The sequence below is a fragment of the Electrophorus electricus genome, chromosome 11 (genome assembly GCF_041902795.1).
Source record: "Electrophorus electricus isolate QZ-2024a chromosome 11, ASM4190279v1, whole genome shotgun sequence".
Classification (NCBI taxonomy): domain Eukaryota; kingdom Metazoa; phylum Chordata; class Actinopteri; order Gymnotiformes; family Gymnotidae; genus Electrophorus; species Electrophorus electricus.
Window position 1 is genome coordinate 26,212,501 of NC_137507.1, and position 17,275 is coordinate 26,229,775.

Genomic DNA, 17,275 nt, shown 5'->3' on the forward strand with positions numbered 1-17,275 from the left:
TACTTGTGCATGTGTGTGTGTGTCTGTGTCTCTGTGTGTGTCTGTGTGTGTGTGTGTTTGGTTTGTGGTTGTGTGGGGCCTACGTCTCACATCTCAGAGGAAGGCTTCCACGGAAACGCCTAGGGTGTGCCACTCTGGCGTCACAGCTCAAACACGAGACATCAAAGCTCACGTGCCCCACTTCACAGGCAGCAGGTCGAAAAAAATCACACGTCATAATTAATATACATTTGGTGCTAAAATTATAATGTCTCTATAAATGGCATCGTGGTAAGTACAGAGTCATGCAGTGTAATATTAAGAAAACATATTTGTGATGTGCTAAATATTCATGTGATATAAGATACAGAGCGAAAGGGGCTGTATATGAAAAATGTTCCATATTCATGCCAAAAGTAATACGTTTTGCACATCATCAGTGTACATAAACTCATAATCATAAATGGTTTTTACAAACCTTGTGCACATGGTTATCTGCAGTCATCAAACTACTTACTTTTGAAACAGCAGATGATAGCAGATTGTCATCATATCTTCTGTCTTTCTACGTGTAGTATCTTCGGTTTCGTTTAAGGGGATTCTCATATCCCTATTCTCAAACTCCTACCAGCACTCACTCCAGCTGTGCGCTGGGCTTCTTCCCTCTCGAGTGCGTGACTCATTCCAAGGCCCTCCGAGCTGCAGCGAGTCTTTCCTTGCAGCATGCCCAGCGTTCCAGCGCTCTGTGCCACAGCGGAGGGGCGTGCCTTTGATGTTTCTTGCCAGGGGCCGTCAGTGAGCCAGCACTGACTTCACCGCTGTGGTTTGTGATTCGCTGGCGTCAAAGCTGGCTGGCTCCCGCTCCGCGGGGGCCGAGATCGAGGGGTGGGAAGGTGGGGGCCCATCAGGACAGGGAGTCTGGAGAAGGGAGAAGGTTTCTCTTCCAAGGGGGCATTTAAGGTCTGGTGGTCAGTAAGCCAAAGCAGAGACAGAGTGGCGTGGGGAGGGGTTGACGTGGACAGCCGTTTCCGTGGGGCAGCGTCTGTCCGGTCGAGCGGGTTTTGCGGAGAGAGGCAATCCCCTCGGCTCCACCCGAACCTCTTCTTGGGCGTTTCCTTTCCGATACGGCTTGGGAAATAAGCAAGCAGGATGTTTCCCAGCGACGTCACAGTCGGAGCCCCGCACCGGGATGGAAGGAGTCGCGCTGACACTCGTGTCCCCTCTCTTCCTCCTTCCCAGGTCAGCGACTTCCTGTCAGGCCGCTCCCCGCTGACCCTTGCCCTGCGCGTGGGCGACCACATGATGTTCGTGCAGTTGCAGCTGGCGGCGCAGAGCTCGGCCGGGCAGCAGGCGGCCGCTCGTGGTCCTGCCAGTGTGGCCGGGACGTCCACGGGGACCTGCGGGGGCGGTGCTGGACACGCCTACATCCCGGCCGTCGCCCACGGCAGTCAGAGGGTGGCACCTGGATCCCACTCTCACCCCCCACACCTCTCACCCTCCTCCAGTCCTGTCCTTTCCCCAGGCTCCGCCCATCAGAGTCACCTGCCCACAGGTACTCACAGCCCCACTGCTGGAGCGGCCACGTCCTACCAACAGGTAACAGCCGACGGGTCAACTCACACACTGCATGCTGGGAAATGACCCAGTCTGTGTCAGGGTATTACTTATCCATATGTCCCGTTGTACAAACTGTCTTTGAGCTGGGAAAAACGTGGGTGGTCTTTAATTAATGTGGTTCATTTTTAACGAGTGCTAAGATGGAACATTATCTGTTAAGTTATTGACGGGACCGAACACAAATCACAGGTCACTCTTACTTTGTCGCTATGGCGACGCTTTCCCACAGCTCTTGCAGCCTCGTGTTCGTCAGCAGAAAGCGCTGCACGTTTAGCCTTTGGGTGAAGATGAGTGTGGTTCTAATATATATGTGTGTGTGTGTGTGTGTGTGTGTGTGTGTGTGTGTGTGTTTCTCTCAGGGCGAGTGCGGGACCCCGAGCTCCTGGCCCAGTCGTAAACCAGGAGCCGTGATTGAGAGCTTTGTTAACCATGCCCCTGGGGTCTTCTCAGGAACCTTCTCAGGTAGCACTTGGCCTCCCAACCCTCCCAGTCTGGACATGAATATTAACAAAGCAATAATGCATAATTAACAATCTCATTTTCTTGGTCATAATAAAAAATCACAGTGTCCTTTTTCTCTGTACTCTCGTCTCCGCCCACTGTCGCGGTCTCCGCCTCCACCTCTCGCTCCTGCAGGCACTTTGCACCCCAACTGCCAAGACAGCGATGGCCGCCCACGCCGTGACGTCAGCACCATCCTGCAGATCCTGAACGATCTCCTGAGTGCCACACGTCACTACCAGGGCGCGCCGCCAGCGCTCACCCAGCTCCGCTGTCACACCCAGAGCCCCGCCTCCCCCCAGGTGTCGCCGCCCACCTCGCCTGCGACCGCTGAACTCCCATCAGCCCCACCCTCGCCGACATCATCCTCACCCACTTCTGACAGGCCACCCGTCTGTCATGGCCGGCCAATCAGGACCAATGGTGAGCCAGAGCTAGCGGTCAGACTGATGGCAAGCTGCCCGCACCCACACACACATACACACACACACATACACACACACACACAGACAACGCATGCAGAGCAGATACACACAGATGTGCCCACACACAGACAACCATTATGCATGGGGTTCCCTAATGCCCAATAGTGTTTTGTGCTCTTGGGGTGTGTGTGTAGCTGCATGTGAGCAGTAAGGGGTGTCGTTTTGCTCTTTATGCACTACCCACGTTGTTAATGAGTTGATTGCTCTCTGTCTGTGTTCCTCTGCATATTCCATATTACACAGCCCTTTCAAGCAGTTCTACGTCAGGCAAGCACCCCCACTAAACCTCCCCCAGGCTAAACCCCCCCAACCCAGACTACCCCTGTGTTTCCACCATTCTGCTCCAGATCTCTAACCTCATCTGTGAAGCATGTACATTTTCCATGACACCGTGTTTTTGTCTTTATATGGAGCCATCTACACACGTGCACGCACGTGCAGGCTTGAACGCACACACACACACACACACACACACACACACACACACACACACACACGTAGCAGATAGAGTGTGTATTGTGGAGGCGTTGACAGAAAAGAGAAGAGCACATAACTGCAGCTTCATTCCTCAAGCGTTTTTGGCTGTGCTCCGCTGACTCTGAGGTGAGCGATGCGTTTAACCTCAGACTCCGGTACTAAAGCGAAGCTTTTGACTCTAGCGCTCAGTCACATGTGTGCACACACACACACTGACAGCAGTTAAAGGGGAGGGGAAGAATGATCTTGAATCAGGGCCTTGCTAAGTTTACACCACTTATTCATCCTTTAGCAGGTTACACGCACACACGTACACACATGCACATCGCTTGCAAAACACACACACACACACACACACACACGCAAAAATCTAGCCGACCTCAAAACTGTCCAGGAATGGCTCATGAACTCTGTCCTAAGATAAATCTCGGTGCCTAATCTCAAATGATAACAGCCATACTGGTGAACATTAATCTGTTCCTCTCTCTCACACACACACACACACAGACACACACACACAAGGCACACACCTTAGCCTGTGCATTTCCAAGAACAAGCGTGTGATATTCAGGCCCTGGATCATAATAGCTGTGTGTTCTAGCTCCCAGGAGCCAGCTGGAGCCTGGCATCTGGGCCAGGGCGTGCGCATGCATGCTGTGTGTGTGTGTGTGCGTGTGCGTGCGTGTGCGTGCGTGTGCGTGCGTGTGCGTGCGTGTGCGTGCGTGTGTGTGTGTGTGTGTGTGTGTGTGTGTGTGTGTGTGTGTGCGCGCGCACGCACTCGGGCAGTGGAAACATGCTGAAGGAGTGTAAATGAGGCATGAGGCATGAGGCATGAGGCATGAGGCATGAGGCTAGCCCAACCGCACATATGTGGAAAGAACAGCCCTCTTACATCCCCCTTCACCTCCCTCCACCATGTCTCGGACCCCGGCCAGTGGGGGTCTGCCATCCTATCACACCGCTGGCCGGACTATGTGTGTGTGTGTGTGTGTATGTGTGTTTGGGCAAGGGCGAAGTTTTTGGCATGCATACTTGTGATGGTTTAATAATGCTAGTGAAACCGAAAGCACCGGTGATTCCCTCAGACCTAAACTCCGCCAACTGTGAGCAGACTGGAAAAACCAGGCAAGGTTTGGGTCTGATCAGTATCTGCATAACCACACACGTCCAGTTTTACATTACATGATATTTCCTCTGTAACGTCATCCATACCTGCAGAATCGCACGAAGGGCAATCGTGGTTATTTTAAAGAACTAAATAAGCACATTTACCTCAATGACTGATTCAATGAGTGTAAAGGTCTTCCTAATTCCTAGTGTGTTAGGAATGTGTTACATGTTTGTCGTGTGATTAGCGCCACACTAAGAGAGTTACTGACAACAACACAGACAAATGTAATGGTTGGGAAAGAATATTTCACAATAATGAAAGCGCTCTCTCTTTCTCCCCCCCCCCCCAGGCGAGCCCTCCCGGCAGACGGAGAACCGGGCGACACGCTGTAAGGTGGAGCGTCTGCAGCTGCTCCTGAGGCAGCGGCGCTTGCGGCGACGGGCGCGGCGCGAGCCTCGCAGCCCGTACCCCTGGCTGGCGGCGCGCAAGGCCGCCCGCAGCCGCAGTGCCAGCAGCCTATCCAGTGACGGCTCGCTGGACCTCGACTACGACGAGGCAGTCTGGCAGGCCGACGTCCCAGCCGACGTGGGCTCCGAGTTCGCTGTGGCGTGAGGGGCAGGGTATGGAAGCCACACACCCCTTCCCTCCCCGAGAGAGAGAGAGAGAGGAGAGAGAGAGAGGGAGGAGAGAGAGAGAGAGAGAGAGAGAGAGAGAGAGAGAGAGAGAGAGAGAGAGAGAGAGAGAGAGAGAGAGAGAGAGAGAGAGAGAGAGAGAGAGAGAGAGAGAGAGAGAGAGAGAGAGAGAGAGAGAGAGAGAGAGAGAGAGAGAGAGAGAGAGAGAGAGCACAGGCTGGAAGAGCAAGACAATTTGTCTACATATTGGTGACATGGCAGAACACAGAAAAGACAGTGGTGATGGGACATCAGGTCCAGACACCCAAGAAACACAAGATGCCTGGACTGCCTCAGGAAGAGAACTCCTGTTCAGCTCCTGGACGGACTCCTGGGACTGTGGACAGTCAGGATCCTTTCTGAGTCCTGGTGAATTCAGTCGAACTTGGTTTACAAGTGATCCCATGCTTTCAGGACCCTATACTCCCCTATTGGGCATTGAAATTTTCACATTCTGCTCACGTGACCTTCTCAACATGGTGGTAGTTTTGGTTGATGTTGTCATTACAAATTGCGTCATGTAGCATTACAAAGCAAAGAATTCAGGTTTTTCGTCTCTGGTTTCTAACATTTTGCACACGTTTTTTTTTCTTGACATGTGAGCATTAAGGTTTTTTTTTCCTTTCTTCAATCCTGAGCTCGGTTGAAAAGCTGCAACAAATCATTCTTGCCTGGTTGAAACTTGGCATGTCATCGTGATGCCAAACTAAACGAGTGTTTATTACATAAAGGCACTTTTCCTTGCGTGTTTAATTTATAAGTGGAGCCACCATATATTCTACACTTTTCCAAAATTGTGTGCACATGTCGTGAACTGTATCTGCTGGTTAAAGTATTAAGGTGACATACAGTGCCTCTGTTTACCTTGTGCTGTACTGAAGCGTCAGATAACACATCTGAGTATTTTATTTGCTGCTACAAATGATGTTACAAAGGACAATATACAAAGATTCGGGGTCTTGTCTGGTCATTCATCTCATCGGTAATTCTGCAGAAATGCACCACATGTCTACTACTTTTATGTCAGGTTGGTCTGATCACCTTTAACTCCCTTTTACATTTGGTTTGAAGCAACGTCCACGTGGTTTTAGAAGGATTCGTGCCAACTTTCTGTCTAGCATTCCACTCTGTGAGGCCACTGAGCTAAAGCCTTGGCCTGCTGATTAACGAAGCCCATCGCTCTCGGAACGCTTGCGTGGCTCAACGTGACCAGTGGACGACACGTTGGGGACGGGACGGACCTCGTACGCCGTGGCCTTACCCGCATTTGCAGTGGAGAAGGGTGCAGGCACTGGGAACTTCCTGTGGGTCCTTTAATTGCTTTGGTTTTGTTTCGCCTCTGCTTGTTTTCCTTTGTTTGTCATGTCCAAGCCGTCGCCCGGAGGAGCGCTGTTCCAGCGGCGGCTAAAGCGAGCAAAAGGCCTCCGTGTCGTAGCAGTCGCCCTTTTCCACCGAGAGGATCAAATTAAATGCTCTTTTTTTGTGTAAGCTCACGATATACCATTTGTCCCACGTTTCTGAGCTATCGTCTCCTGTCACGCTTGTATTTTCAAAAATATAACTCGAAGCTTGACTCTTCATAATCTAACAAAAAGTAACAAATGCGTTCGTGTGTATGTGCGCACATGCACATACACACGCATGCAATATTTAAGAAGAGGCAGAATCGAACCTTATCGAAATATTCATGACACGTTTCCACGAGCACTTCTGTTTCAGGACCCAGCTCCCGAAACATAATTACCTGTATGCATGGAATGCGATGTAATTTATTTGAAAGAGGTTGAATTGATTATATGAGTAGTTAATGAGGAACTGTATGCATTTTTGTAGAGGACATTGCTTTTTAAAGTGGGTGATGGTGTGATACCAATTTCTGTTTGCGCTACGCTTTCTGTCGCCTGTACTGTCTTGTGACCTCAGAATGGCAGGAGTCTGAGATGAGCCTCACGCTGGGCCAGTGTAGCACACTTTTATAACTGGTTTAATTTATAATGCCGATCTAGTAACTGTGAAAAAACGGTATCTGACATTTGCTTTCTTCTACTTGTGTGTTCTTTTTCCCTTTTTTGTGTATTTTTTTCAACAACAACAAAAAAAAAAGATGAAACCTGGGATTGTAAAAATAGAATAAGAACAAGAGGAACAGCCGAATTAATTTTATTTTTATTTTTTTGTTCATAAGCAATACATTCAGTGTGGCTTGCTGTAGATCTTTTTTTTTTTTTCTTTTTAGGTAATAAATTGGAAAGATAATGGAGATGTAGTCTCATGTGTTTTCCTCCCTGAGTGACGTGGTAGTGCAAAATGATTTCACCCCTTTATTACTTGAAATATTAGTGTATTCAAATTCATCTTTTGTTCTTTTTAGTTGACTGAGGTTCAAAGAAGTTGTAGATGATTAACTTGAGCAGTATCTAATAAAACAATTGAATAATATTTTTAATGTTGGTTGAATTGATAATATAACACTTTTCTTCAGGGTAGTAGTAGCAGAGGTGGTAGTAGTAGAATTATTAGTATTATTAGTTACATTACATAATATTAGTATTATTAGTTACATTTATATAGTGTGTTTCTCAAACCCAAGGACATTTTATAGTAGACACTTTTTAGTTTTAGTTAGAAGTTGTGTAAAAATGTCAGCACTTGAATAGCTTCATTACTTACATGTGCACATATGTACACACAGGTGTGTGCTTTTGCCGTTGATATAATTCGCACACATGCAGGTGTGTGTTTGTCAGTTGTCGGTTTAGTCATCTCCATGGCTGCTGGTGGCTTTGTGTAGGTACGATATCTAAATACTGTGCCTGTCAAAAGAGGAATGATAAACAATGTGAAACATTTTTTCTACAAAGCTTCATTATCGCCTTATAAAATACATTTATTTTTATTAAAAAATAAACAAACTTAATATTAACATGGTTAATGTATTCACCCAAAGAACTTGAGAGTAGAGTAAGCTGGCTAACTTTGAAAGTTCTTAACTAACAACAAGGACCAGAAGACAGTAGAAGGAGCAGAACTGTCTTGTCATAATTTAAAACTACAACATTAGAAAGAAGCAGAATAACAAGTAAACATCAGCCAAAAAATCATATTTTCTGTGAATATAAGCAAGAAAATTATATTTATACACACACACACACACACACACATTGGAGAGCACCAACCACCCTCTCCACCTCTTAACTATTACCAGCAGGCAGACAGCTGGATTGGTTAGCACCATGTTGGGGAATGGAAATAGGAGCCATCCAAACCACCCAGGGAGCAAGGCCAACTCTGCTGTTTTGGACTCCCAGCCATGGATGACTCTGGCATACCCAACGATTCAGCCAGCAGTCACTCAGAGACAGGGCTAGCAGTTAGACCCAAGGAAAGGTTTGGAATGTGGTTTGAATTTGGATTTGAATTTGAAAATGGAATTAGGCAACACACAGAAACATGCACAGAACCTTTCAGTGATCTATCCAAAATGAAAAATTGACCTTCAGTCAGGTTAAAGGTAGTATTGTGTGATGTTCTGCTCTTATCAGTAGGTTATCAACTGCAGCATGCCTAAAATTACTGTTTGGAGACTAGGCTCTTTTCTTCTTTATATTTTTCAGCAAGTTTGTACTCCAGTTCCCTTAGTGATCTCCACTCTGGTGTAGATCCACCAGATCTCCACTTGCCGAAGTCCATGTTCAAAGCTTTCTGAAAAGCACTCTGCATCTCCGGTTAAGACGCTGGTCGTGAGGAGTGACTGGGGGTGTGGTCCATGTAGTTCAGGTCTCCTGGGAGATGTCCTCGCGATCACGAGCTCACGATGTGCTTCATAATGGCCGCATTTGCTGAGAACACTAACGGCTTACCATACGTCGCAGACATGTTTGTTGCGGGCCGGCGAGTGAAGCCGTTACCTCTTTATAATCCACCCTCCTGGTTTTATATGCCCAGCCAGTGCAGTCTGAGTCTAACGAAGCAGTTTAGCTGTGCAGCAGTCAGACTGAACTCGTCGCAGTGAGCTGAGCTCGTGTCGTGGGCTTAAGAGACAATTTCCTGTGCAGCTTATCAGTGGATGTTAATGAGCCACAAAGAGTTTGGGGATTCTGCTGTATAATTACCCTTTTTTCTAACTTGTTTATTTGGATATAAGTGATGCGCTTCGCACATTCAGAGCTATAAATCCTTCTGCTCGAACTACACGTATCCTTGGATATATTTTACCAGCATTCTACCTTGGGTGCCCTTAAAAAAGCGGTGCGTCGGCACCGTGCTACAGACAGCTGGGTCTGTCCCTGTGGTCTGGTTCCTTCTGATCCTCTGGATAACCACATGACCTGGGGCAGCCCAGGCAGCTGGCTGGGGGGAGGGGGAGCTTAGTGCTCTCAGCCTGCCCTCTTTGATCAATATGGGTCACATCAGCATTAGGTTGATATTACATATTGATGTGTGTGTGTGTGTGTGTGAGATGAGCTCCAGGCTGAATGGCACGACCCGCATTCTGTTATTGCCTCCATCATCATTCCGAAATGCATGACTGGCTGATCCCAGCAATGAGGCTAGCTGCACACTGATGCGGAATGAACTTTGCTTTTAACTGTAGGAAAACTGTACATTGACTCCAGCTCTCTCTCTCAGGTGTCCCTCCCTCTCTAAACTCGCACTGCTGGCTCCCATAGATATACAGTGTATATTTTAGCAATCAGACTTTGGCTCTGCTGTAGTTTCCTGTACTATGTTTAGTTCTGCCAAGTCCCACCTCTTTTGAAGTGATACATTGAAGCTTTGCTCTCTCTCTCTCTCTCCCTCTGTGTGTGTGTGTGTGTGTGATCAAATCTATCTCTGCATCAGTAATTAAATCCATAACACGTTCATATGATCAGTTTATAAAAAGCTCTTCTCTGTTACATCTGTTCATCAATATGATGATCAATAATTGTAAGGTCTCAAAACACACACACACACACACACACACACACACACACACACACACACCCTTCCCTCACTGACACTGAAACCAAGCACCCAGCCCCCCCAGGAAGCAAGCACTGCTGGCGTCACTGAACAGGATGTGATGAAAAGCAATGGCTCTGGCCAGTCAGTGCCTTCCTGTTGATGTCATTTGAGGTAGATTAGACTCGCTCAGTGACCCAGAGAGACGCAGACACATCCCCCCGTCTTACCCAACTTCCTGAAATGATGTATGGCCTGATAGTAGAGGGGAAGTTGAGGGAGATGATGGGGTGCAGGAAGTGACCGTTTCCCACTCGAAGCAGCAGATCCTGTCTTGCTGACAGGCAGGGTCTTCTCTGTTAGGACACCAGGGCTTTTCTCCACACATGAGGAAATACACAGAATGGAGAAATTCCTCCAGCGTCACTAAAGCATTTTCAGGACAAAATAAGTGCCTTTAAAAAAAAACGCTTCCACTAATCATCATACTGATTTATCTCAACGCTCTCATGAATCTAAACCGAGAAATATGTATTTGAAGTACACTGCCAAAAAATGCAGCGATTCCTAAATTTTTAAAAATGCGTTCATCCAAAGAACTGGATTTGTAACATGATCCCTGTAATTATTTCCTGGGATGGAGGTCTGAGATAGTTGACTTCCTGATGAGGGAGAGAGCATGGAGGGACCTGACCTGTTCACGTAAGGACATGCCAATCTCACCCTGTGTGAAGGGGCATTTCATTAGAACATCTCTGAAAGGAAATCAAGTAAGCGTTTGAAATAAGAGCAGAAGCTCTCTGGAAATCATTTACACCATTGCATCTGTTACACTGGAAATGGATGACAAGGGTTTCCAGGGTGCCGGAGTCCATCTTTGCACGTTACAGTTCCATAATTTACACACCCTCGCGCCTGGACATGCCTAATAATCTATTCCCTCTTTCTGCTGAGGTATACCTACACCTACCCCTGATGTCATGATGTCACTGAGTTACATGTTACTGAGCCTTGGCTACTCCCACCACCCCCTGAGGTGCCCTGCTGTAGCCCACCACACCTCCACACACCCAGCCAACTACTTCTCCGTTGCCCTTGATGGACGTTCTCTTGCGGGATGGGTTTCGGACACATGCGCACCATTGGGACAAGACTAGGACCTCTAGAAAACCAGACTAGACATTAATTGCTTATTTTTTCATTTTATTATTATTTATTTATTTCTCTATTAAAATTGTTACTACTTTGGTGACTGTTGTTGGCCAGAGGAGGATGGGCCCCCCTTTGGGTCTTGGTTCCTCTCAAGGTTTCTTCCTCATGCTTTAGGGAGTTTTTCCTTGCCACTGTCGCCCTTGGTTTGCTCACTGGGGGATTGGACTTGGACATTTGTAAAGCTGCTCTGTGACAACATCTGTTGTAAAAAGTGCTATATAAATAAATTTTATTTGATTTGATTTGTGTGATGGTCCTGTTAGCTGCACTGAAGTGTTGCAGGGCTCTTAGTGCCAGACATCAATTGAACAGGAGAATCCCTCAAGCCTTTGTGAACGATTAGTGTGTCTTCAATGCTCAGCGAGTAATGGAAGTCATTATTGACCAATGCAATACATCACCAATACGTCCCAACATGGATCTCGACCCACATTGTTTGTCTGTCTCTCTTTCTCTCTCTCTCTCTCTCTCTCGCTCACACACACACACACACACACACACACACACACACACACACACACACACACACACACACACACACACAAAGTGTGTTGACCTTCTCCTGCCCCCTTTTGCACCAGCACACCATTATTTATCACACATGAAAAGACTGCAGCCAGGCCTGACCTTTGACCTCTGCTTTATAATGTGTCGTCCCAGTGGTGCAGGGTACCATTTAAACAGGAACTTTAAAAGGTGTGTGTGTGTGTGTGTGTGTGAGAGAGAGAGAGAGAGAGAGAGAGAGAGAGAGAGAGCAGCTTGTTTGTTTTAGATGAAAAACATAACTTAAAAGTGGTGTGTGCATGTGTTTGTGTGTGTGGGTGTGGGTGTGGGTGTGTGTGTGTGTGAGAGAGAGAGAGTGAGGGAAAGTGTATGTGTGCATGTGGACGGATTAAGTGACTTTTCTGGGTAGAGCTCTTGACACAATCATGTGTTCTGAAGGCTATGGGCATCACTTGAAGTTGCTTAGCAACTCATCTGAAATAGCTTCGTAAAAGCTGGGGAAAACACTGCACACACTTATTCGAGCCTTTGTTATTCACTCTATTTTAAACATCCCACCAGCTGTTGTCTTTTTATTTCCCAAAGGTTACTTTATTTTTAGAGTTCAGTGTTATTTGCTTCTTTCATTTTACATTTTGCTCTCTTTTCTCTCTCTCTCTCTCTCTCTCTCTCTCTCTCTCACTCTCTTCCATCTTGCTGTTAGTCTCTGTTTTACTCTCCCTGTGTGTCTGGTAAGTAGGCCTGTGTGGGTGTTTTATTAGTGGAGGAACTGTCTATAGAGGAGAGATCGCTCAGCCTTCATTCATTTCTGAGGGCGATTTTAGTCAGTGTGCTTGGCCCCTCTCTCTCTCCACACTCAAGCAGGATGCTGGAGAAGCCTCAGAAAACAGCAAGTGCACTGCTGCACTATGGGGAATCTGTTTTCAAGTGGTTGTTTTTTTAACCAAGTGTGTGCATATCAGACAAATGTGGAGGATTACATTGAATTAAAGTGAATTTTATTTATACAAAATTTAGCAAACCAAGCACAAATCCATGTAGCAGACTGTCAAGTTAGTCAGTGGGTCTGCATCCACATTAAAACTCATCCAAAACTAAGAACAAACACAGAGAACAAAACCAATTACAATACTCGAAGGAACTTCTTCTAATTAAGTAACAATCCAATTGCATTTCCATGTATCCCTACAGAAGAACCCAAGGTTTACTATGATGTTCTAAACGCACTCTGCTTCTTCACAGACAAAATGCAATCAGATTACGGGATGTAATCAACAAATGAAATACACCAGGCCCAAAATGGTTTTAATAGCATTGTTCCCAAGCCTCCCTGTCACTCGGTGTGATTCTAGAATTTTAAACAAACACGGACGTTCGTAAAACTTACTTAGGTCACTTCTGATATCACAGCTATGCTGCATCTTTCACAAATTATTTTCACTATTATGAAATCACGAATAATAAACTCTTACGTAAGACCTTGCATCTTCCTACTTTTGGAAATCCTGTTCCGTCTTGCTGTGGTTACCCTGAGTCAAAGCTTACATGGACTGAAGTGAAGGTCCGCTGAGCCTCACACGCTCTGCTGGCGTTTTCGTGTCAGAACCTGTGCATTGTCTGTCCAGTGAAAGCCGACGGTCGCTTGAAAACACGGCCCTGCTTTCACAGACTTGAAATCTATGCTGAAGCAAACACACAAGCAGACGCACACCTAAGTGTGCGTACACAAACACACAGAGACAAAATAGCATCTGATTCTTGACCGCATGTGGGTGGTGCGTGCGTAGGCCTGAGTGGGCAGTTGCCGTAGCAACGTGTTTCAAGCGGGCGCCGGCTGCGTGCATTTACGCGATTGTGTGTGTGGTTGTGTGGTTGTGCATGTAAGGGCCCGTTGCCACAGCTTTTTATTAAAAAACAAAAACAAAAACTGCTGATCCCAGATCTTAAAATGCCTGTCACTTCTTGCACCTTGGCTTCTTTTCCACAGTATTGTTCTGCTGTTCTTACACAAAGTGTCATCAGGATACACACTCACCAGCACACAGGAAGGCTGCATAAAAAACTTTGTAGATATTCGCTGTCATATTCTGCTATCATGACTTGATGTCATTATAAACAATCTATGGTTACTAATTGTAGCAAAACACAGTGGATTGTATTTTCACAATGGATTGTATTTTTGCAATTAAATGTATTTTCCTACATTCAAATCTAAATGTCTGAAGAACATGTGGAGTTTTCAACTTTATGAATCAAAATGAAACCAAAATATGAGTGAGACCTGTGATATAGACTGTGAAAGTGTGAACAGAGACTCTCTAATTACTGTAATTTTTTGTGTGTGAAAATATTACTGTGTAAAGATGCTCCCAGATGTGGGCTTAGCTAGTCCAACATTAGTTCAAAATCTAGAGCACTTTCCTGAAATCAATTAAATAAAAAAATGAATTCGATATTTAACTCTTTTGGTGCAATTTTCTATTCACATAGATTGCTATGAAGGAAACAAAGTATACAGTTTTTGAGACCTTTGGGAACTGCACTACACAGTCAAAAGTATATGGACACCTGATCATCATACCTTCCTAAGTTTGTTGTTCATGCCATCCCTTTGTTAAGTCCTAATCCTCCTTTGTTGATATAACAGCCTCCACTCTTCTGGGAAGACTTTCCACCAGATTTTGCAATGTGTCTTTAGGAATTCAGACCCTGATGTTGGACAAAAAGGCTTGACTCACAGTCTACATTACATTCTAATTCATCCCAAATATGAGGTTAGGACTCGGTGCAGCCAGATTTTTTAGACCCCTGCTGTAACATCAACTATTGTCACAACATTCAGAACTCAAAGCATGACTAAAATGCCTTTGTATAATGTAGCATTAACATTTCCCTTCAGTGAATATAGCCCCAAACCCTGAAAACCAGCCCCAGGGAATTCTCTCTCCACCAAACTGCACTGTTGCCACTATATTCCGGTAAGTAGTTTTCTCCTACCATTCTGCCAAAGCTGGATTCTTTCATCAGACACCCAGATAGTGAAGTGTGATTCATCACCCCACAGAACACATTTCCACTGCTCCAGAGTCCAGCGGCAGCGTGCCTCACACCGCTCCAGCCAATACTTGGCGTGGTGTTCCCTGCTCTGCGAATTTGTGTGGTCCACCATTTTGTAGCCAAGCTACTGCTCCTACATGTTCGTATCTCAGCATAATAATGCAGTTTACTGGGGCAGATTTAACAGAGCAGAGTGAACTGACTTGGAAAGGTGCATCCTATGACAACGTCATGGTTAAAGCTACTGTACTCTTCACTATGGCCCATTGGACTGGCAGTGTTTGTCTGTGGAGATTGGTTCCACATGGCTGTATGCTTGGTTGTGTACACCTGTTAGCACTGAGTGTGGTTGAGAAGACTGTACTCAATCATTAGGAGTCAAGTGTGCATCTAGCATCTCTGGCCTTTGACATAAATTAATCTTTATTTTCCATTAACTCAAAACCACATCGGGGCTGATTGTGACACCTGACTCATGTCTCCTTTCAAGGCATCATTACAAAGTAGATTATATTTACTTTAAAATAATACTTGTGCTTTTTAAAAAAAAAAAAAAGATCATTGGATCATTTCAAAGGCTTCACAATTATTTGTTAGGCAATTCAAATTATTTGAAATAGTTCACAAAGTACAAAGAATCCAGAATAATTCAAATACTTGAAAAATCTTCATAAATGATAAAGAATCCCAAATTTTATCAGATAATTCCAGAACGTTCACAAAATGTGAAGAATTCTAAATAAATCAAATTATTCTAAAGGGTTCACCGGGTAAAGTTTTAGTGTTTTAGATTTTGCTTTGCAAAGCAAAATCTTAGTTTAGCTGGCTTTGCTACATACCAGGTGTTAATAGTGTTGAGAGTTAAATTCAAATTTTAAGATTAAAAAAAAGTCTTTTTTTTTATCTTAAACTGACAATGAACTGCAAATACAAAGTTTCAGATACTAGTTAAACATCAGAGTTAAGATCTTAAATTAAAACATGACCCAGTTAATCTGTATTAAGATCATAGCATCCCTTTATTATTAAACATCATTAAAACATATAAGCACACACTATTACAAAACCATTAACATTTTCCAGTGAAAACCTCGCCCTCTCCTCATCTCCAAACACGCACACCGTCCTAGCCGTACATCTCTGAAGTTATGGGGTCAGAAAGGAGCTGGAATGGGGAACTTCTTCAAAAGACTGAATCTGTTTTCAATCCGGCTCTCCTCAATCTGACCTACTCGGCAGCCAGGTTCGGCTCGAGTCCAGCTCAGTGTCTCATGGCATGCGGAAAATCCGAGGTCTCAGGAAAACGGGTTAATCCGTTCCACATTAAGAACAGCTCTCCTGATTTCACAAGATCTTTGGCTAACCGGGACAGTGTTTTGATAGAGGCAAACCTCAATTGCAGATTGTGTTCCTTTAATTACAGCAACACAGCACGAAGCAAAAAGAGATTGGACTATCACGCAGTATGCTATTTTAAAAGAGAGACCCTTTAAGAAAACCCTTTTATCTCTGATTGCTGGACCGCAGGTAATCTTAGTCCAGAATAATGACTGACAAATCAAACGACCCATTTACTTTTTGAACTCTGATGGCTAAACTTTAATCAAGTATTCCATAGCTGCAAAATGTAGATGTACTCAGCGGTCTATGAGGGACGCCTTTATCCAAAGCGATTTACAGCAAAGGCAAACATGAAACATATAATGACAATTGGACGTCAGTGTTCCGTCACTTGCGATGTACCAAACCTGACATAAACACAAATGCCCGGATCGTAGTCTCGCCCCTGCTTCTGGCCCAAATCTATTCCCTGCTAATGACGCCATTCCTCCTCGCCGTTTATTTTTTTATTTTTTTTATTTTTTACGAGGACGGCCTCTTTTAGGAAGCCCTCCTACGGGACTCAACTTGTCCTTTAAAAGTTTTAGTGACTTCACGGGCATCTGAAGTGTCACGCTGTACCCGCACATTTGCGGAAACATGGCCCCCGGCTGTTTACAGTCACAGCGAATACTCTGCATGAGCGGAATACCCAGCATTCGCGGCGACATGTAGGTGCCGGGGTCCATTCCAGTAAAGCTAGGGTGGCCAGTCCGGTGTTTCTGCTCCCTTCACACACCCAGCTGTCCAACTTCTGATGCTCCTACCGATCTGTATTATTTTGGCATGTCCTTGGATCACAAACGAGTTAAACAGGTCGCTATTTAAGACTAGTCTAAAAATGACCCAGTGCGTTTTCAGTTCTTGCGACAAAAATGACAAAATTTCAAATGACTTACAGTTTTGAGTGGTTAGCCCTTTTATTTTGGAAGGGCAGAAAGGATTCTGTGCACAACAGCAATGCGATGCCGAGATCAGCAAAGGAAAGGATGCCATCAACAGCCCACTGATACAAAGCACAGGCCGGTGGCAAGTTTGGCCAGTAAAACTCTAATTGGTCAGTTGTGTTATGCAGCTTTTGGTTTTTATGTTGTATTTTAGTAGCTTGCCCCACATCTTGTTAGGGTGTCCCCCTTTTGAGGGTGTGTAAGTGTACACCCAGAGTCAATCCCCTCTCAGTTCTGCCAGACATTCCCTGTCTCCCAATGACAGAAGTGCGGCCCTTTCCCATTCTAGGCAGCGTCTTCCAGTTGGTGACGCACGTGGACGCATAACGGAAGCCTGATGGAAAGGACCCAGCTGGAGCTGTATCTCGGAACCCAATGTGGCGCTACCCC

The 17,275-nt window shown here is 45.5% G+C and overlaps 1 protein-coding gene across 1 annotated transcript in view; it reads left to right on the top strand.

Moving 5' to 3' along the window:
• Positions 1-7,101, top strand: part of LOC113582871 (midnolin) — a 14,973-nt gene extending 7,872 nt beyond the window's left edge. The window contains exons 4-7 of the mRNA XM_035527806.2: positions 1,219-1,575; positions 1,956-2,058; positions 2,233-2,520; positions 4,520-7,101. Of these exons, the coding sequence (XP_035383699.1) occupies positions 1,219-1,575; positions 1,956-2,058; positions 2,233-2,520; positions 4,520-4,782 (1,011 nt within the window). The 3' untranslated portion in view covers positions 4,783-7,101. The remainder of the gene's footprint in view (positions 1-1,218; positions 1,576-1,955; positions 2,059-2,232; positions 2,521-4,519) is intronic.
• Positions 7,102-17,275: the final 10,174 nt, after the last annotated feature.